The 21,705-nt window shown below is 41.0% G+C and overlaps 1 protein-coding gene and 1 long non-coding RNA gene across 6 annotated transcripts in view; one reads left to right on the top strand and one right to left on the bottom strand.

Moving 5' to 3' along the window:
• Positions 1-21,705, bottom strand: part of alphaCOP (coatomer subunit alpha) — a 270,633-nt gene that overhangs the window by 245,712 nt on the left and 3,216 nt on the right. For all 5 annotated transcript variants that reach the window (XM_071670568.1, XM_071670569.1, XM_071670571.1 and 2 more), the window contains exon 2: positions 16,588-16,693. In XM_071670568.1, the coding sequence (XP_071526669.1) occupies positions 16,588-16,667 (80 nt within the window). In that variant the 5' untranslated portion in view covers positions 16,668-16,693. The remainder of the gene's footprint in view (positions 1-16,587; positions 16,694-21,705) is intronic.
• Positions 853-3,244, top strand: LOC139753752 (uncharacterized). Its single transcript, XR_011713759.1, has 2 exons — positions 853-1,137; positions 2,283-3,244. It is a non-coding gene; the product is annotated as an uncharacterized lncRNA (long non-coding RNA).

The raw sequence follows: 21,705 nt of genomic DNA, 5'->3' as shown, positions 1-21,705 counted from the left end.
CTTCGTTGATGTCTCAGTAAATGCAACTGATCAGAAAGGTTTCAGTTTCCTAAAACAGAAAAAGGATTAACATAAGCTACATATATATGCTTACATCTATCATGATTTCACACATCTCCATTGGAGCACTGGCATATTATTCGCGCTGCAACTGATGAACCGCAGTCTCAGAATGCTCCCGATTCTAATTCTATATGGCACATTCTAACAACATGCATGTCACAGTTCTTAAACACAATATTGTGTAAGAGCCAAGTACAGTCAAAACTCCCAAATCCAGCAACCTTGAGACCTGAGCCTTGCTAGAGCTTTGGGTATACCATATTTCAGGTCATCTGATTAGAGTAATATATATAAATAAAAAAAGTGACAAGAATTGTATTTTCATACTGTACTTCATTGTACACAGCCATTAATGCCATATCTAAGTCAACATGTTTTTTGTCAGTCTAAATGGAATTCATGACGTGTCAGTCGGTTCTTCTGGTTATACACAGATGATAAATAAATGAGAAAGTTACACATGTGGTTGCACTGTCGTTACACAGCAATGCAGCCTTTTCCATTATGAAACACCCCATTCCTCTGGGGCCACTTGTTTTATTTCAGGCAGCACATGAATAATGATAAAGGAGATAAAAACATGGGCACTGCTGATGTAAAAAATGGAGATGTCTCCATCCAGCTGGAAGTATGATTAGCAGGAAAGCTTTGACATGCCTCTTGAGTGAACAACCAACCCAAGAACTAAATCTGTCCATTCTAGGATGGTTTGCCAAAAGTGCTCTATCCTAAAAATAGCCAGAAAGTAGGTGGTGCCAGAAAATGGACTGCTGGACAATAGAGGTATAAGATTCGCTACATTTATGTCAATATTACTATTTCACCAGTGCAAAAGAGGGTTTCCACCCCATTAACCAAAGCACATATATGAAAGGAAGGGGAGTTCTAAGCAAGTAAGAAACCCTACTAAGTACTTCTGTTATCTGTACAGGCAGTGATAAACATCTTGCTATCAGGTGGTGTGTACTGTATATCAGACATTAATACTGCTCAGAAACCTACCTCTCTCTCACACTGAATGCCCTGCCACTCAAAGACACAACTTGGAAAACCATCTGGTTTATAAAACCCTTCGTAAGTACATGAGGTACAAGCCATTAGCTCCAATGAGTATTACATGTGCATGCACAAAAGAATGCTGACAAATGTTGCACACATATTCATGGATAACAACCCTTAACCAACTGCACATACCTGAACATCAGCTACAAACAAGTTCACCTGAATTCATCCTACTTATCATCTGATTTGTAAAATCAGCTCATCACTACATACGAAAAGAGGTACAATCTACACAAGAGAAGACCAGCAATCACATTGTCAATTCCATACAAACAACCCAAATTCATTACATTATTTGTGTAAGTGTACTTTTAAAAAACAAAACAAAAACCACATTTACTTGAGTATAAGAAAACAAAAACTTTGAGAATAAACCTTCCCTGATAATCCTTATGCAATATCAAGGTAACAGAACCTCCCCCAAAACAGGTATAATGTCATAACTTGAGCTAAAAACCAATTCATGAAAGTAATCAGGGGTGTACAGAACATAAGTTGAAAAAACGTTGTGGTTGCTTCTTTTGCAAACTATACTGCCCAGCAGACTTATAGCATTCATTAGCATTTTTACTCCTATATGACTCTGCAAAATATATGCCAAGGTAACAAGGTCAAAGAGGAGGTAATTCACTCACTTTTGTAACATCTCTCAACCCTGTTGTGATGTGGCATATAATTTGCTTCTTCTATGAGAGCTAAATGTTAGCAATCCTAGTTACTCTTATTCCAAATGACAGCTCCCTATTTCATTTACCAACAATTTTGTCAGGTTTCATTTTTAAATGCATATACTGATCTGGCACAGCTCAGAGCACTTGTGCCATAGCACCATCTTACTTGATGAATATGCAAGTCACTTTGAGATGCCATATGGTACAGGAGTTCACTAACCGTGAAATCTTAAATTCTTATTTTTCTTTTATCCTCAAACTACAACAATGCCATTCGAAATATGCCACCTTTACACACATCCCTAATTACTAAATTCAGACCTGTTCACTTTTCTAGAACATGCCATTAAATCACTTTTGTACCACTGACATGACACTGGTGCACCTACCCCAACACAAAATTAAAATAACAGGTAAATGAAAATTAACCAAGACTAACATGCTCTTCAAATACAATGTAATTAACATTCTATTGTTCTGTTCCAGTATATCTTAGCCCTGCTTGTGGTGTGTGCTGTAGTACAAGTTCGAACTTCTGACCCAATAGTTCGCAAAGTCAGCATTGTAGACCTCATTAAAGAGAACCCTGGTCTTCTAGACGAATTACGTCCAGTCAAAAGTGAGCCAAATTCACCCCCAGCAAGTCCTCCCTCTAAAAAAACTACCATTCCTGAAACTACTACTGTTCCAAGCCAATCTACTATCACAGAAGGTACTACAAGAGACCAAAATCCTGCTAAGGCAAGAACTCGTAAGAATCAACGTCGACGTCGCCTAAACAGTCGAAGACACGGTGATACGATTCAAGAGAAAAATCTCGAAGGACAAAGTGAAACATCACAATCAAACCCTGTGAATGCTCGTTTCTTCCCAGTTGCATAAGAAAATCAAAGTGGAAGAAGTGTAAAATAAACTTATCATTATTTCCAAATATATTACTGTATATGCTTTTCTTGTATATCTACAACATGACAGGAAAATATGACACAGACTTTAAGCTGGCTTTTAATTCATATGCAGTATATGCGAGACAAATCAATGTTAACATAAGACATTGCTGATTCACTTTTACATCTAATTTTTCAAAAGGAAATCAACCAAAAGCTGTGCTATTGCCACAGGATGTAAAGAATTTCCACTTGAACCACTATCCTTAAAAGGAAATTTAGCTTTGCAATAACTTAATACCTTTTTGCTAGATACTGCAATGTGTTACCTAGCTAAATATTCCTACATAAGATTTGGTGGTAATTACATCCCTTAACCCTTTCACTGCACAATTAGATTTCATGAGGTTCCTCAAAGAGATGAATTGTCTGCTGAAAAATAAGTCCTTATTTGATATTTCTTTTTATTTTTATAAATTTGACACTTAACAAATAAGACATCAAAATCACCTTAAGTTAAAATGAAATCACCGATTTTCAAAATTAAAATTTCACCAATTCTATTTAAGTTTTAATTACCAAAGGATGATGTATATGAATGTACCCAGGACCTCCTCATATAGGATTCTGCAGCCCAAGGTTAATTACTTCTAGTGGCAGGAAAATGCAGACTCCAAAGCTGGTAACACTACCAATTACTTCAAACTTAATTAGATTAGAAAGGGTAGTGAGTGGTGGGATGAAGAAGTAAGATTATTAGTGAAAGAGAAGAGAGAGGCATTTGGATGATTTTTGCAGGGAAAAAATGAAATTGAGTGGGAGATGTATAAAAGAGAGATAGGAGGTCAAGAGAAAGGTGCAAGAGGTGAAAAAGAGGGCAAATGAGAGTTGGGGTGAGAGAGTATCATTAAATTTTAGGGAGAATAAAAAGATGTTCTGGAAGGAGGTAAATAAAGTGCGTAAGACAAGGGAGCAAATGGGAACTTCAGTGAAGGGCGCTAATGGGGAGGCGATAACAATTAGTGGTGATGTGAGAAGGAGATGGAGTGAGTATTTTGAAGGTTTGTTGAATGTGTTTGATGATAGAGTGGCAGATATAGGGTGTCTTGGTCGAGGTGGTGTGCAAAGTAAGAGGGTTAGGGAAAATGATTTGGTAAACAGAGGGGAGGTAGTAAAAGCTTTGTGGAAAATGAAAGCCGGCAAGACAGCAGGTTTGGATGGTATTGCAGTGGAATCTATTAAAAAAGGGGTTGACTGTATTGTTGACTGGTTGGTAAGGTTATTTAATGTATGTATGACTCATGGTGAGGTGCCTGAGGATTGGCGGAATGCGTGCATAGTGCCATTGTACAAAGGCAAAGGGGATAAGAGTGAGTGCTCAAATTACAGAGGTATAAGTTTGTTGAGTATTCCTGGTAAATTATATGGGAGAGTATTGATTGAGAGGGTGAAGGCATGTACAGAGCATCAGATTGGGGAAGAGCAGTGTGGTTTCAGAAGTGGTAGAGGATGTGTGGTTCAGGTGTTTGCTTTGAAGAATGTATGTGAGAAATACTTAGAAAAGCAAATGGATTTGTATGTAGCATTTATGGATCTGGAGAAAGCATATGATAGAGTTGATAGAGATGCTCTGTGGAAGGTATTAAGAATATATGGTGTGGGAGGCAAGTTGTTAGAAGCAGTGAAAAGTTTTTATCGAGGATGTAAGGCATGTGTACGCGTAGGAAGAGAGGAAAGTGATTGGTTCTCAGTGAATGTAGGTTTGCGGCAGGGGTGTGTGATGTCTCCATGGTTGTTTAATTTGTTTATGGATGGGGTTGTTAGGGAGGTAAATGCAAGAGTTTTGGAAAGAGGGGCAAGTATGAAGTCTGTTGGGGATGAGAGAGCTTGGGAAGTGAGTCAGTTGTTGTTCGCTGATGATACAGCGCTGGTGGCTGATTCATGTGAGAAACTGCAGAGGCTGGTGACTGAGTTTGGTAAAGTGTGTGGAAGAAGAAAGTTAAGAGTAAATGTCAATAAGAGCAAGGTTATTAGGTACAGTAGGGTTGAGGGTCAAGTCAATTGGGAGGTGAGTTTGAATGGAGAAAAACTGGAGGAAGTGAAGTGTTTTAGATATCTGGGAGTGGATCTGGCAGCGGATGGAACCATGGAAGCGGAAGTGGATCATAGGGTGGGGGAGGGGGCGAAAATTCTGGGGGCCTTGAAGAATGTGTGGAAGTCGAGAACATTATCTCGGAAAGCAAAAATGAGTATGTTTGAAGGAACAGTGGTTCCAACAATGTTGTATGGTTGCGAGGCGTGGGCTATGGATAGAGTTGTGCGCAGGAGGATGGATGTGCTGGAAATGAGATGTTTGAGGACAATGTGTGGTGTGAGGTGGTTTGATCGAGTGAGTAACGTAAGGGTAAGAGAGATGTGTGGAAATAAAAAGAGCGTGGTTGAGAGAGCAGAAGAGGGTGTTTTGAAGTGGTTTGGGCACATGGAGAGAATGAGTGAGGAAAGATTGACCAAGAGGATATATGTGTCGGAGGTGGAGGGAACGAGGAGAAGAGGGAGACCAAATTGGAGGTGGAAAGATGGAGTGAAAAAGATTTTGTGTGATCGGGGCCTGAACATGCAGGAGGGTGAAAGGAGGGCAAGGAATAGAGTGAATTGGAGCGATGTGGTATACCGGGGTTGACGTGCTGTCAGTGGATTGAAGGCATGTGAAGCGTCTGGGGTAAACCATGGAAAACTGTGTAGGTATGTACATTTGCGTGTGTGGACGTATGTATATACATGTGTATGGGGGGTGGTTGGGCCATTTCTTTCGTCTGTTTCCTTGCGCTACCTCGCAAACGCGGGAGACAGCGACAAAGTATAATAAATAAATAATATATATATATATATATATATATATATATATATATATATATATATATATATGTATTTTAACTTTCTAAAAATGGGAAACAGAAGGAGTCACGCGGGGAGTGCTCATCCTCCTTGTAGACTCAGATTGGGGTGTCTAAATGTGTGTGGATGTAACCAAGATGTGAAAAAAGGAGAGATAGGTAGTATGTTTGAGGAAAGGAACCTGGATGTTTTGGCTCTGAGTGAAACGAAGCTCAAGGGTAAAGGGGAAGAGTGGTTTGGGAGTGTCTTGGGAGTAAAGTAAGGGGTTAGTGAGAGGACAAGAGCAATGGAAGGAGTAGCAGTACTCCTGAAACAGGAGTTGTGGGAGTATGTGATAGAATGTAAGAAAGTAAATTCTCGATTAATACGGGTAAAACTGAAAGCTGATGGAGAGAGATGGGTGATTATTGGTGCATATGCACCTGGGCATGAGAAGAAAGATCATGAGAGGCAAGTGTTTTGGGAGCAGCTGAATGAGTGTGTTAGTGGTTTTGATGCACGAGACCGGGTTATAGTGATGGGTGATTTGAATGCAAAGGTGAATAATGTGGCAGTTGAGGGAATAATTGGAATACATGGGGTGTTCAGTGTTGTAAATGGAAATGGTGAAGAGCTTGTAGATTTATGTGCTGAAAAAGGACTGGTGATTGGGAATACCTGGTTTAAAACGCAAGATACACATAAAAATATGTATGTAAGTAGGAGAGATGGCCAGAGAGCGTTATTGGATTATGTGTTAATTGACAGGCGCGCGAAAGAGAGACTTTTGGATGTTAATGTGCTGAGAGGTGCAACTGGAGGGATGTCTGATCATTATCTTGTGGAGGCTAAGGTGAAGATTTGTATGAGTTTTCAGAAAAGAAGAGTGAATGTTGGGGTGAAGAGGGTGGTGAGAGTAAGTGTGCTTGGGAAGGAGACTTGTGTGAGGAAGCACCAGGAGAGACTGAGTACAGAATGGAAAAAGGTGAGAACAATGGAAGTAAGGGGAGTGGGGGAGGAATGGGATGTATTTAGGGAATCAGTGATGGATTGCACAAAAGATGCTTGTGGCATGAGAAGCGTGGGAGGTGGGTTTATTAGAAAGGGAAGTGAGTGGTGGGATGAAGAAGTAAGATTATTAGTGAAAGAGAAGAGAGAGGCATTTGGACGATTTTTGCAGGGAAAAAATGCAATTGAGTGGGAGATGTATAAAAGAAAGAGACAGGATGTCAAGAGAAAGGTGCAAGAAGTGAAAAAGAAGGCAAATGAGAGTTGGGGTGAGAGAGTATCATTAAATTTTAGGGAGAATAAAAAGATGTTCTGGAAGGAAGTAAATAAAGTGCGTAAGACAAGGGCGCTAATGGGGAGGTGATAACAAGTAGTGGTGATGTGAGAAGGAGATGGAGTGAATATTTTGAAGGTTTGTTGAATGTGTTTGATGATAGAGTGGCAGATATAGGGTGTTTTGGTCGAGGTGGTGTGCAAAGTGAGAGGGTTAGGGAAAATGATTTGGTAAACAGAGAAGAGGTAGTAAAAGCTTTGTGGAAGATGAAAGCCGGCAAGGCAGCAGGTTTGGATGGTATTGCAGTGGAGTCTATTAAAAAAAGGGGTGGCTGTATTGTTGACTGGTTGGTAAGGTTATTTAATGTGTGTATGACTCATGGTGAGGTGCCTGAGGATTGGCGGAATGCGTGCATAGTGCCATTGTACACAGGCAAAGGGGATAAGAGTGAGTGCTCAAATTACAGAGGTATAAGTTTGTTGAGTATTCCTGGTAAATTATATGGGAGGGTATTGATTGAGAGGGTGAAGGCATGTACAGAGCATCAGATTGGGGAAGAGCAGTGTGGTTTCAGAAGTGGTAGAGGATGTGTGAATCAGGTGTTTGCTTTGAAGAATGTATGTGAGAAATACTTAGAAAAGCAAATGGATTTGTATGTAGCATTTATGGATCTGGAGAAGGCATATGATAGAGTTGATAGAGATGCTCTGTGGAAGGTATTAAGAATATATGGTGTGGGAGGAAAGTTGTTAGAAGCAGTGAAAAGTTTTTATCGAGGATGTAAGGCATGTGTACGTGTAGGAAGAGAGGAAAGTGATTGGTTCTCAGTGAATGTAGGTTTGCGGCAGGGGTGTGTGATGTCTCCATGGTTGTTTAATTTGTTTATGGATGGGGTTGTTAGGGAGGTAAATGCAAGAGTTTTGGAAAGAGGGGCAAGTATGAAGTCTGTTGGGGATGAGAGAGCTTGGGAAGTGAGTCAGTTGTTGTTCGCTGATGATACAGCGCTGGTGGCTGATTCATGTGAGAAACTGCAGAGGCTGGTGACTGAGTTTGGTAAAGTGTGTGGAAGAAGAAAGTTAAGAGTAAATGTCAATAAGAGCAAGGTTATTAGGTACAGTAGGGTTGAGGGTCAAGTCAATTGGGAGGTGAGTTTGAATGGAGAAAAACTGGAGGAAGTGAAGTGGTTGAGAGAGCAGAAGAGGGTGTTTTGAAATGGTTTGGTCACATGGAGAGAATGAGTGAGGAAAGATTGACCAAGAGGATATATGTGTCGGAGGTGGAGGGAACGAGGAGAAGTGGGAGACCAAATTGGAGGTGGAAAGATGGAGTGAAAAAGATTTTGAGTGATCGGGGCCTGAACATACAGGAGGGTGAAAGGCGGGCAAAGAATAGAGTGAATTGGATCGATGTGGTATACCGGGGTTGACGTGCTGTCAGTGGATTGAATCAGGGCATGTGAAGCGTCTGGGGTAAACCATGGAAAGTTGTGTGGGGCCTGGATGTGGAAAGGGAGCTGTGGTTTCGGGCATTATTGCATGACAGCCAGAGACTGAGTGTGAACGAATGGGGCCTTTGTTGTCTTTTCCTAGCGCTACCTCGCACACATGAGGGGGAAGGGGATGGTATTCCATGTGTGGCGAGGTGGTGATGGGAATGAATAAAGGCAGACAGTGTGAATTGTGTGCATGGGTATATATGTATGTGTCTGTGTGTGTATATATATGTGTACATTGAGATGTATAGGTTTGTATATTTGCGTGTGTGGACATGTATGTATATACATGTGTATGGGGGTGGGTTGGGCCATTTCTTTCGTCTGTTTCCTTGTGCTACCTCGCAAACGCGGGAGACAGCGACAAAGCAAAATAATAAATAAATAAATATATATAGGGGATTAAGAATACTTCCCACGTATTCCCTGCGTGTCGTAGAAGGCGACTAAAAGGGGAGGGAGCGGGGGGCTGGAAATCCTCCCCTCTCGGTTTTTTTTTTTTTTTTTCAATTTTCCAAAAGAAGGAACAGAGAATTGGGCCAGGTGAGGGTATTCCCTCAAAGGCCCAGTCCTCTGTTCTTAACGCTACCTCGCTAATGCGGGAAATGGCAAATAGTTTGAAAGAAAGAAAAAATATATATTAGGTACAGTAGGGTTGAGGGTCAAGTCAATTGGGAGGTAAGTTTGAATGGAGAAAAACTGGAGGAAGTAAAGTGTTTTAGATATCTGGGAGTGGATCTGGCAGCGGATGGAACCATGGAAGTGGAAGTGAATCATAAGGTGGGGGAGGGGCGAAAATCCTGGGAGCTTTGAAGAATGTTTAGAAGTTGAGAACATTATTTCGGAAAGCAAAAATGGGTATGTTTGAAGGAATAGTGGTTCCAACAATGTTGTATGGTTGCCAGGCGTGGGCTATGGGTAGAGTTGTGCACAGGAGGGTGGATGTGCTGGAAATGAGATGTTTGAGGACAATATGTGGTGTGAGGTGGTTTGATCGAGTAAGTAATGTAAGGGTAAGAGAGATGTGTGGAAATAAAAAGAGCGTGGTTGAGAGAGCAGAAGAGGGTGTTTTGAAATGGTTTGGGCACATGGAGAGAATGAGTGAGGAAAGATTGACCAAGAGAATATATGTGTCAGAGGTGGAGGGAAGGAGAAGTGGAAGACCAAACTGGGGGTGGAAAGATGGAGTGAAAAAGATTTTGAGTGATCGGGGACTGAACATGCAGGAGGGTGAAAGGCGGGCAAGGAATAGAGTGAATTGGATTGATGTATACCGGGGTCGACGTGCTGTCAATGGATTGAATCAGGGCATGTGAAGCATCTTGGGTAAACCATGAAAAGTTCAGTGGGGCCTGGATGTGGAAAGGGAGCTGTGGTTTTGGGCATTATTACATGACAGCTAGAGACTGAGTGTGAACAAATGGGGCCTTTGGTGCCTTTTCCTAGCGCTACCTCACACACATGATGGGGGAGGGGGATGTTATTCCATGTGTGGCAAGGTGGCGATGGGAATAAGTAAAGGCAGACAGTATGAATTATGTACATGTGTATATATGTATATGTCTGTGTGTGTATATATATGTGTAAATTGAGATGTATAGGTATGTATATTTGCATGTGTGGACATGTATGTATATATTTGTGTATGGGGGTGGGTTGGGCCATTTCTTTCGTCTGTTTCCTTGCGCTACCTCGCAAACGCGGGAGACATATATATATATATATATATATATATATATATATATATATATATATATATATTCAAATGCAATACTCGTATAAAATTTTGCCATCAATCTGACATTAATCCTTATAGACAGGAAATCTTGCAGTAAATACAAACAAGAAATGTGTCAGGTAAATCCTGATACAACAGAAAACATAAATCGGATACTGTATATCCAAATTTTTTATGAAAAGAGTTAAGGAAACATCATAAATAAATTTCTGAAGAGCAGACGATCTCATTATCTACAATGTATTTCTAAAACTTGCATACATTTAACCTAGAATCATGTATCTTAACCAATTACCTTTATATCATTTGGCAAGTACAAATAAGCAGAGCATCTTTGAATTAATCTTCCCCAATCAAGCCCTCAATGTTCCCAAAGCGTATAAAACTGTATTCCATTTTAATATCTATATTAGAGAAAATTTATACGATTCCCAAAAATGCAAAATGGCAATGCTAGCCAATCTAAAACAAATCACTGATATGTAATGTTTTACTACTATATTCTTTGTGAATGTCTAAATATATTCTGTACTACCTTGGCTCTTCAAGAAGAGTGAAAAAAGTAAATAAATAATGGCTTTTTTGGAGCACTTACAAAGGATGATTTTCATGAAATCCAATACAAACACGCACACATATGGGGTATACAGAGTACATGCTGTCAATGGTCTGACACATGAAGTGGATGGGGAACCATGGAGAGATGTGTGGGGCCTGGATATGAATGGGACTCTGGTTTCAGTTCACTTTACAAGACAATGTCTTTTTTGTTATCTGAGATGGTACAGGCAACAGAATGCCTTAATCAAGGCCATCTCATCCATGCTATATCAAGAATCAGTGGAAAGAGAACGATATCTCAGAAAGCAAAGATGGGTATGTTCGAAGGAATAGTAGTTCCAACAATATTATATGGCTGCAAGGCATGGGCTACAGATAGGGTTGTACGGAGGAGGAAGGTGGATGTGTTGGAAATGAAATGTTTGAGGACAATATGTAGTGTGAGGTGATTTGATTGGGTAAGTAATGAAAGGGTAAGAAAGCTGTGTGGTAAGAAAATGTGTGTGGTTTAAAGAGTAGAAGAGGATGTGTTGAAATGGTTTGGGCATATTTGTACATATTCATTGACAGCCCGTCAACGCTGGTATACCACATCGTTCCAATTCACTCTATTCCTTGCATGATTCTCACCCTCCTGTATGTTCAGGCCTTGATTGCCCAAAATCTTATTCACTCCATCCTTTCCCCTCCAATTTGGTCTCCCACTTCTCCTTGTTCCCTCCACCTGACACATATCCTCTATGTCGATCTCTCCTCACTCAATCTCTCCAAATGTCTAAACCATTTCAACACACCCTCATCTGCTCTCTCAACCACACTGTTTCCCTACATCTGTCTCACCCTTTCATTACTTACTTGGTCAAACCTCCTTACATCACATACTTGGTCAAACCACCTTACATCACATACTGTCATCAAACATTTCATTTCCAACACATCCATCCTCTTCCATACAACCCAATCTATACCCCATGCCTCGTAACCATGTAATATTGTTGGGACAGCTATTCCTTCAAACATACCCATTTTTGCTCTCCCCTTACATCACATACTGTCATCAAACATTTCATTTCCAACACATCCATCCTCTTCCATACAACCCAATCTATACCCCATGCCTCGTAACCATGTAATATTGTTGGGACAGCTATTCCTTCAAACATACCCATTTTTGCTCTCCGGGATAATTTTCTCTCCCACGCATTCTTCATCGCTCCCAAAACCTTCGCCCCTTCCCCACCCTGTGACTCACTTCCACTTCCATGGTTCCATTTGCTGCCAAGTTCAGTAGGGTTGAGGGACACGTTAACTGGGATGTAAGTTTAAATGGAGAAAAACTGAAGTGAAGTGTTTTAGATATCTAGGAGTGGACTTAGCAGCGAATGAAACCATGGAATCAGAAGTGAGTCACAAGGGGGCCAAGGTTCTGGGAGCAATGAAGAATGTGTGGAAGGAAAGAATGTTATCTTGGAGAGAGAAAATGGGTAGTTTGAAGGGACAGTAGTTCCATCATTGTCATATGGATGAGAGGCATCGGCTATAGATATGGTTGTATAGGAGAGGGTGGATGAGTTGGAAAGGAAATGTTTGAGGACAAGATGTGGTGTGAGGTGGTTCGACTCAGTAAGTAATGAAAGGGTAAGAGAGATGTGTGAAAATAAAAAGTGTGTGGTTGAGAGAGCAGAAGAGGGTGTGCTGAAATGTTTGGGCATATTGAGAAAATGAGAGAGGAAAGATTGACAAAGATATATGTGTCAGAGGTGGAGGGAACAAGGAGCAGCCGAAGACCAAACTGGAGGTGGAAGAATGGAGTGAAAAGGATTTTGAGCGATTGGGTCCTGAATACACAGGAGGGTTAGAGGCGTGCAAGGAATAGAGTAAATCGGAACTATGTGGCATATCAGGATCGACCTGCTGTCAATGGACTAAAGCAAGGCATGTGAAACACCTGGGGTAAACCAAGGAAAGGTCTATGGGGCCTGGATGTGTATAGGGAGCTGTCGTTTCGGTGCTACACATGACAGCTAGAGACTGAGTGTGAACGAATGTGGCCTTTTTTGCCTGTTTGCCTGGCACTATTTTGCTGAAGCAAGGGGTAGTGTTGCTGTTTCCTATGGGGCAGGGTAGCGCCAGGAATGGATGAAGGCATGCAAGTATGAATATATCCTTGTGTGTATTTGTATATGTCTGTATATGTAATGTTGTTAAGTATATGTGCATGTATGGGAGTTTATGTATATATGTGTGTACATGAATGGATGGGCCATTCTTTGGCCTGGGTAAAAAGATGAGTGTTCACCTATTTTCTTATGTTTTCATTCCTTGACAATAGTTTCCTAATGACTTGGTTGATAATAGGATGTGTTTTACAGTTACCTGGAGACAAATTAAAGTTCTTAGTATTAGCAATTAAGACAGATTCAATGACATTTCGGGTAGCATAATCAGAAGAGGGGTACAATGTGACTGGGTTGTTAAGGTCTACAGGATGATCATTTTCATGACAGTGTTTAGTGATCACATTTTTGTTGTCATCCCTACGTAATGAAAGCAGTGCCAATCACATCTCTGAATTACTGTTTTACTGGTCAGGCTAGTGTATACATCTTTACATGACTTACATTTGACAATGTAAACACCGACAATTTTTGGATAATTCGGCCTACTTTTAATCATCTTACTGATAGTGTTATTGTACTTGAAAGCAACATTAAAGCACTGTCTTTTAGTATGTACCTGTTTTACATTAGCCAAGTTAGGAGAATAAGGCAACACTAAACCCTAAAAACAAGACATAACTACATGATTCTTCTGTAAAAATGTCTTGTTATTTTTCTCCAATCAAACCTACATCCCACCTAACTTGTCCCTCAATGGCAATCAAGTATGAAAAAATATATGCATGTATGTGTGTGTGTGTGTGTGTGTTATTGGTGCCACTTGTATGTGCTTGCTTGCTTTGTCATATCACTGCAGGTATGAAAGGAAAATGAAGGGACATCATTCTGCAGCAGCCTATAGCGTACACTCTTGAAGAGAAGACTGGCATGCTACCAACTGAAGTCTCATCTATCCCTGTTACCACAAGGAGCACAGCCACAAGCTGTCCTTGGCTGCTATGCTGAACCAAAGGTCATACTCGAACATCTTATACATTCACACATTTTTTTTTTATTAATTGTTAATGGACCAGTCATCATCTACCTGCTAATGTAAGGCAATGACATTAATGCTTATCCTAGAACACCAGTATACCTCAAACCATAGTGCCAAATGCCTGTCACCAAAGGAATTACTCCATCAGTTACTCTAACTGGAGTCAGTGCCATCAACTATACTGCATATCACTGCCATCCATCAGAAACTACTCAGAACACTTTAAATGTAGCCATGACTCAGACAGGAACTTGCAAAACCCCAACACAAACCTCCTCATCACCAACAAAAAAACACAACAAACATAACATGATGTGCAACCTCGCTTCAAAAACCAACCATTCACTCCAAAGAACTCCAGCGACAAGCTAAGCATATTGCAAATCAACACCAAAGACATCAAAAACTAATGTATTGACATACTTAACCTACGCAGAAGACAACATCCACATAGCCCTAATCCAAGAAACCAGCCTTACACCCAGCTCTACCCTTCCACTTTTCAACAACTACAAAACCATGAGATATGACAAACAAATAGGAAAAGGGGGACATGATAAAACATTTGTACACCAAACCATAACTTTCTCCAACACTACTGACAACACAAGACAGCTCAACAGACAATGACAACACCTTATAAATACAACACAAAATAAAACTTCACAGAGTCAATTTCAACATCATTAATGCCTGCATACTTTACCCTCCACTCCTCCCCACATACACTCCCCAACTGCAGAATCTCACCAGCATGCCCATAACCATCTCTTGAAAGATCTCAGTACTCACCATTCCACTTGGCTCAACAATCACACCAATGAACCCCAAATTGAACTGCTCGTTTACCAACTACTACTTCTCAATATCCTCAACTTATGCAATCAGCCAACCAAAATCCCAACCTGCCACCTCAATCAGCCAACCTCATAAGACATTACATTCTGCTAACAAGCTCTACACACAAGGACCAACTGGAGCAAGCTATACAAACTATCCTCTGACTACTTGCCCAAACTAATAACACTCCATCTAACCCACCCAATTAACAACCAAAAATTGCACAAACTAAAGGGAAGCCAACTAGCCAGCCTTCAACCAATGCATAAAGACAAAGCTTCAATATCAATAATTTCTCATCCTCAGATAATGCAACCTCCCATTTCATCAGTGTCTCCATCCAAACCAGCAAATGGCAAATATCACAAGGGCACAGAGAAAAATGGAACAACCAAGATTTCCCACCACAAGTTACACAATTCATAAAGCAAAGAAACCAACTCATAATACCATCATTAACTTAAGCACAGAAAGCAGAAAGACAAACTGAAAATTGGCACTCCTTCCTCAACACAATGAATCCCAAGACCTACAGCATCCAACTATACATTAAAGTATAATCTCTTCTTATCGCACCAATGAAGCTCCCAATTATGAAGTACACCTGACCCATTGTGTTCACCTAGAGAACACACAAACATACTTACGAGACACTATTAAAATACCAACCTCACCCCTAAACAGGAAAGTCATGAAAAACCTACATAAAATCCATCCAGAAACAACAGCCTTGTTGTTGATACAAGAAATGCAACTTAAACCTTAAAAGGTTCTCCTTCTACATGCCCTAAAAACATACCAAACTTTCACATAAAGTCCTACAGTCCATTTGCAATTTAAGCACTGACAGACATATTCAACTAGTACTGAATACACAACAAAATCCCTAACATTTAGAATCCTGCCAACATAATATTCTTAAAACCCACTAAACCAACCACATACCCACTCCTCCTCCTCCCCTACTTCTCTAATATCCTCAGTAAGCTAACTCTGTGAAAAACTGATCCACAACAAAATCAAACAAAATATCAAAGTCTCACCCACACTGCATTGGTTGACCCGAACACTTTACAACTACACTACACACTGAGCTCACATGACACATCCTAGGTGGATTCAACCACCCACAACCTCCTATTCACACAGCACTAGTGGCAACAGACATCAACAAAAGCATTTGACACTGTTCCCTGACGTATCCTCTCACAAAATCTACTTAACACCACCCTCCACAGCAATGACAAAAAGAGGAGGCCCTTATAATAACAATATCATTGAACAGCATTCTGCTATGATGTACAAGCCTTGCAATACGGACAGATCTGAATAAAAAAAAATCACCAGTAGACTGCACCGCTAAAATCACATAAGATCAAAAAGAGGGAACAGGACTGTAAACATTTGAGAAAGTAAGAGTAAAGCAAAGTGACAAATTTGGACTTCAAAGATAGAGGTGAGAGCAATGGGGTGATAGTTAAAAGGATTACAATGGTCTCCTTTCCTATGGATAGGCTGCACCATGGCACGCTCATACAAAGAATAGGCTGGACCATGCTTCTAAGAGGGAAAACTTAGAATTCTTAAACAGATGAAGCAAGCAGGCAAGGATAAAAGACAGCTAAAGACACTCCCTTCGGATTTGATGAGGTATGCCATCTGTGCCATATGCATTACCCACTTGGAGCTGTTATAGTTCTTGAAAGACCAAGCATAAGGAAAATATAAGGAAGAGCATAGTTTCGATGGGAGTATACAGGGGGGGAACTAGACACAGACATTCAAAACTGGGTTAGATCATGTTCCAATTAGTATATCAACTTCCATTAAAACAAAAGCTACCTTACCTTTAGAAGCAACATGTCACATACATATCAAGCAATGTCATAAAAATAACAAACAATTTTGAAAAGAAACTAGTTTTGATAGCAACAACAAAGAATGATGCAGGCAAGTCCTACCTGGCCAGGACCCAGGGACGTTTAGAGTGGAAAGACAGTCCCTTTACTCTCGCACTCTTTGTCTCGAATTTTGTCAACATTGTCTACACATCAGCAGAGCACACTCCTGAAAGTAAAACATGCATATATATAATATTTTTATTTCTTTATTTTGCTTTGTCGCTGTCTCCCGCGTTAGCGAGGTAGCGCAAGGAAACAGACGAAAGAATGGCCCAACCTACCCACATACACATGTATATACATACACGTCCACACACGCAAATATACATACCTATACATCTCAACGTATACATATATATATATATACTCACAGACATATACACATGTACATAATTCATACTGTCTGCCTTTATTCATTCCCATCGCCACCCCACCACACATGAAATAACAGCCCCCTACCCCCGCATGTGCGCAAGGTAGCGCTAGTAAAAGACAACAAAGGCCACATTCATTCATACTCAGTCTCTAGCTGTCATGTATAATGCATAAAACTTTCTATGGTTTACCCCAGATGCTACACATGCCCTGGTTCCATCCACTGGCAGCAGATATCAAAAGCAAAGTAAAGGAAAGCAGGGTAAGGAGCTTTGCTGATGACACCTGAGTAAACAGAATTAATTTATTGAAAAATGATAAAAATTAGATGCAAGACTTAAGACACAATGTACAAATAAGCAGAAGTGAACCTGAAGGAATCTAATGAGGATGACTTTGAGTAAAGAAGATATGGGTCAAGGAAAGATTATTAATGGTATCTTATAAAGATCGCCTTCTGCGACACGCGGGGAATGCGTGGGAGGTGTTCTTTCTTCCCTGTCCCCAGGGATATATATATATAGGGTAAGAGAGATGTGTGGTAATAAAAAGTGTTGTTGAGAGAGCAGAAGAGGGTGTTTTGAAATGGTTTGGTCACATGGAGAGAATGAGTCAGGAAAGATTGACAAAGAGGATATATGTGTCAGAGGTGGAGGGAACGAGGAGAAGTGGGAGACCAAATTGGAGGTGGAAAGATGAAATGACAAAGATTTTGTGTGATCGGGGCCTGAACATGCAGGAGGGTGAAAGGAGGGCAAGGAATAGAGTGAACTGGATCGATGTGGTATACTGGGGTTGACATGCTGTCAGTGGATTGAATCAGGGCATGTGAAGCGTCTGGGGTAAACCATGGAAAGCTGTGTAGGTATGTATATTTGCGTGTGTGGACGTATGTATATACATGTGTACGGGGGTGGGTTGGGCCATTTCTTTCGTCTGTTTCCTTGCGCTACCTTGCAAATGCGGGAGACAGCGGCAAAAAAAAAATATATATATATATATATATATATATATATATATATATATATAGGTATTAAGAATATATGGTGTGGGAGGAAAGTTGTTAGAAGCAGTGAAAACTTTTTATCGAGGATGTAAGGCATGTGTACGTGTAGGAAGAGAGGAAAGTGATTGGTTCTCAGTGAATGTAGGTTTGCGGCAGGGGTGTGTGATGTCTCCATGGTTGTTTAATTTGTTTATGGATGGGGTTGTTAGGGAGGTGAATGCAAGAGTTTTGGAAAGAGGGGCAAGTATGAAGTCTGTTGGGGATGAGAGAGCTTGGGAAGTGAGTCAGTTGTTGTTCGCTGATGATACAGCGCTGGTGGCTGATTCATGTGAGAAACTGCAGAAGCTGGTGACTGAGTTTGGAAAAGTGTGTGGAAGAAGAAAGTTAAGAGTAAATGTGAATAAGAGCAAGGTTATTAGGTACAGTAGGGTTGAGGGTCAAGTCAATTGGGAGGTGAGTTTGAATGGAGAAAAACTGGAGGAAGTGAAGTGTTTTAGATATCTGGGAGTGGATCTGGCAGCGGATGGAACCATGGAAGCGGAAGTGGATCATAGGGTGGGGGAGGGGGCGAAAATCCTGGGGGCCTTGAAGAATGTGTGGAAGTCGAGAACATTATCTCGGAAAGCAAAAATGGGTATGTTTGAAGGAATAGTGGTTCCAACAATGTTGTATGGTTGTGAGGTGTGGGCTATGGATAGAGTTGTGCGCAGGAGGATGGATGTGCTGGAAATGAGATGTTTGAGGACAATGTGTGGTGTGAGGTGGTTTGATCGAGTGAGTAACGTAAGGGTAAGAGAGATGTGTGGAAATAAAAAGAGCGTGGTTGAGAGAGCAGAAGAGGGTGCTTTGAAGTGGTTTGGGCACATGGAGAGAATGAGTCAGGAAAGATTGACCAAGAGGATATATGTGTCGGAGGTGGAGGGAACAAGGAGAAGAGGGAGACCAAATTGGAGGTGGAAAGATGGAGTGAAAAAGATTTTGTGTGATCGGGGCCTGAACATGCAGGAGGGTGAAAGGAGGGCAAGGAATAGAGTGAATTGGAGCGATGTGGTATACCGGGGTTGACGTGCTGTCAGTGGATTGAAGCAGGGCATGTGAAGCGTCTGGGGTAAACCATGGAAAGCTGTGTAGGTATGTATATTTGCGTGTGTGGACGTATGTATATACATGTGTATGGGGGGGGGGTTGGGCCATTTCTTTCGTCTGTTTCCTTGCGCTACCTCGCAAACGCGGGAGACAGCGACAAAGTATAAAAAAAAAAAAAAAATCTTATAAAGAACCACAGGGAAAGTAACAGAAGTGTGGCCATTCTAACCCCTTGGACTATCATCCTGTTGCTTCAACATCTACCATTTCCAAAGTCTTTGAATCCCTCATCAACTCCCATATCCTTAAACATCTTGAATCTCACAGTCTTCTCTCTGATCCCTAAGGTGATATCCACTGGTGATATTCTTTCCTATCTTACTAGTATCTATTCATCATCCCTAGATGCTTCACAAGCTCTGATTCAGTCCACTGGCAGTATGTCAACCCCAGTATAACACATTATTCCAATTCACTATCCCGTGTGTGCCCTTCACCCTCCTGCATGTTCAAGCTCAAAATCTTTTTCTTTCCATCCTTCCACCTCCAAATTTATTCTCCCATTCTCCTTGTTCCCTCCACTTCTGACACGTTTCCTCTTTGTCAACCTTTCCTCACTCATTCTCTCCATATGTCCAAACCATTTCAGCACATTCCCTTCTGTTCTTTCAACCACACTCTTTTTATTACTACACGTCTTACCTCCCACTGGAACGTACTGGGTGATGCTAGACGGAGGTACTCAGGTGTGATGCTGGGATTTGAATGAATTTGTTAAATACTGGCATGTGATGAGGTGGGCTGTCTCCATGAAACATGTCTAGCCACATGTACAGAAATATTATGTTAAAATTGTATGAACCCCAACGGCAAGGCGTGGGCTATAGATAGAGTTGTATGGAGGAGGGTGGATGTGCTGGAAATGAGATGTTTCACGACTATATGTGGTGTGAGGTGGTTTGATCGAGTAAGTAATGAAAGGGTAAGAGAGATGTGTGGAAATAAAAAGAGTGTGGATGAGATAGCAGAAGAAGGTGTTTTCAAATGGTTTGGTCACATGGAAAGAATGAGTGAGGAAAGATAGACAAAGAGGATATATGTGTCGGAGGTGGAGGGAACAAGGAGAAGTGGGAGACCAAATTGGAGGTGGAAAGATGGAGTGAAAAAGATTTTGAGCGATTGGGGCCTGAACATGCAGGAGGGTGAAAGGTGTGCAAGGTTTAGAGTGAATTGGAACAATATGGTATACCAGGGTCGACGTGCTGTCAATGGATTGAACCAGGGCATGGGAAGCGTCTGGGGTAAACCATGTAAAGTTTTGTGGGGCCTGGATGTGGAAAGGGAGCTGTGGTTTCGGTGCATTATACATGACAGCTAGAGACTGAGTGTGAACGAATGTGGCCTTTGTTGTCTTTTCCTTGTGCTACCTCGCGCACATGCAGGGGGAGGGGGTTGTCATTTCATGTGTGGCAGGTGGTGACGGGAATGAATAAGGGCAGACAGTCTGAAAAATTGTACATGTGTATATATGTATATGTGTGTGTGTGTATATATATGTATACGGTGAGATGTATAGGTATGTATATGTGCGTGTGAGGACGTGTATATACATACACGTATATGTGGGTGGGTTGGGCCATTCTTTCGTCTATTTCCTTGCGCTATCTCGCTAACGCGGGAGACACCGACAAAGTGTAATAATAATAATGGTAATAATAATAATAATAATAATAATAATATATATTCATTCATTTTTATTGAGTTTATTAATTGTGTGTGTGTGTGTGTGTGTGTGTGTGTGTGTGTGTGTGTGTGTTAGATGATACATTGGCAGATATAGGGTGTTTTGGTCGAGGTGGTGTGCAAAATGATTTGGTAAACAGAGAAGAGGTAGTAAAAGCTTTACAGAAGATGAAAGCCGGCAAGGCAGCAGGTTTGGATGGTATTGCAGTGAAATTTATTACAAAAAGGGGTGACTGTGTTGCTGGTGACTGTTGTTTATCATATGGCGTCCTAGCTTCGTCTCTTTGATGTATATCAACCAACTTTTATTTCTCTCTTGTGTCTCCCCTAATAATGTGATCATTACACGAAAGTGCACTTGGGAACTTATTGTGTTCCATTTTCCCCTTAGACTCATAGGAATATACATACCTATACATTTCAGCATATACATACCCAGATATATACATATATACACATGTACTTATTCATACTTGCTGCCTTCATCCATTCCTGTTGCCACCCTGAAACACATGAAAATGGCATCCCACTCCTCCCACGCGCGCGCGTGGTAGCACTAGGAAAAGACAACAAAAGCCAAATTCGTTCACAATCAGTCTCTAGATGTCATGTGTAATACACCGAAACCACAGCTTCCTTTCTACATCCAGGCCCCATAAAACTTCCCATGGTTTACCCCAGACGCTTCACATGCCCAGGTTCAATCCATTAACAGCACATCGACCCCAGTATACCACATCATTCCAATTCACACTATTCCTTGCATGCCTTCACCCTCCTGTATGTTCAGGCCCCGATCACTCAAAATCTATTTCATTCAATCCTTCCACCTCCAAACTGGTCTCCTGCTTCTCCTCCTTCCCTCCACCTCTGACACATATATCCTCTTAGTCAATCTTTCCTCACATTCTCTCCATGTGTCCAAACCATTTCAACACATCCTCTTCTGCTCCCTCAACCACTCTTTT

This window comes from Panulirus ornatus, chromosome 15 (assembly GCF_036320965.1).
Source record: "Panulirus ornatus isolate Po-2019 chromosome 15, ASM3632096v1, whole genome shotgun sequence".
Classification (NCBI taxonomy): Eukaryota; Metazoa; Arthropoda; class Malacostraca; order Decapoda; family Palinuridae; genus Panulirus; species Panulirus ornatus.
The sequence above is the reverse complement of the archived record's forward strand: the minus strand, read 5'-3'. Positions and strand labels throughout refer to the sequence as shown.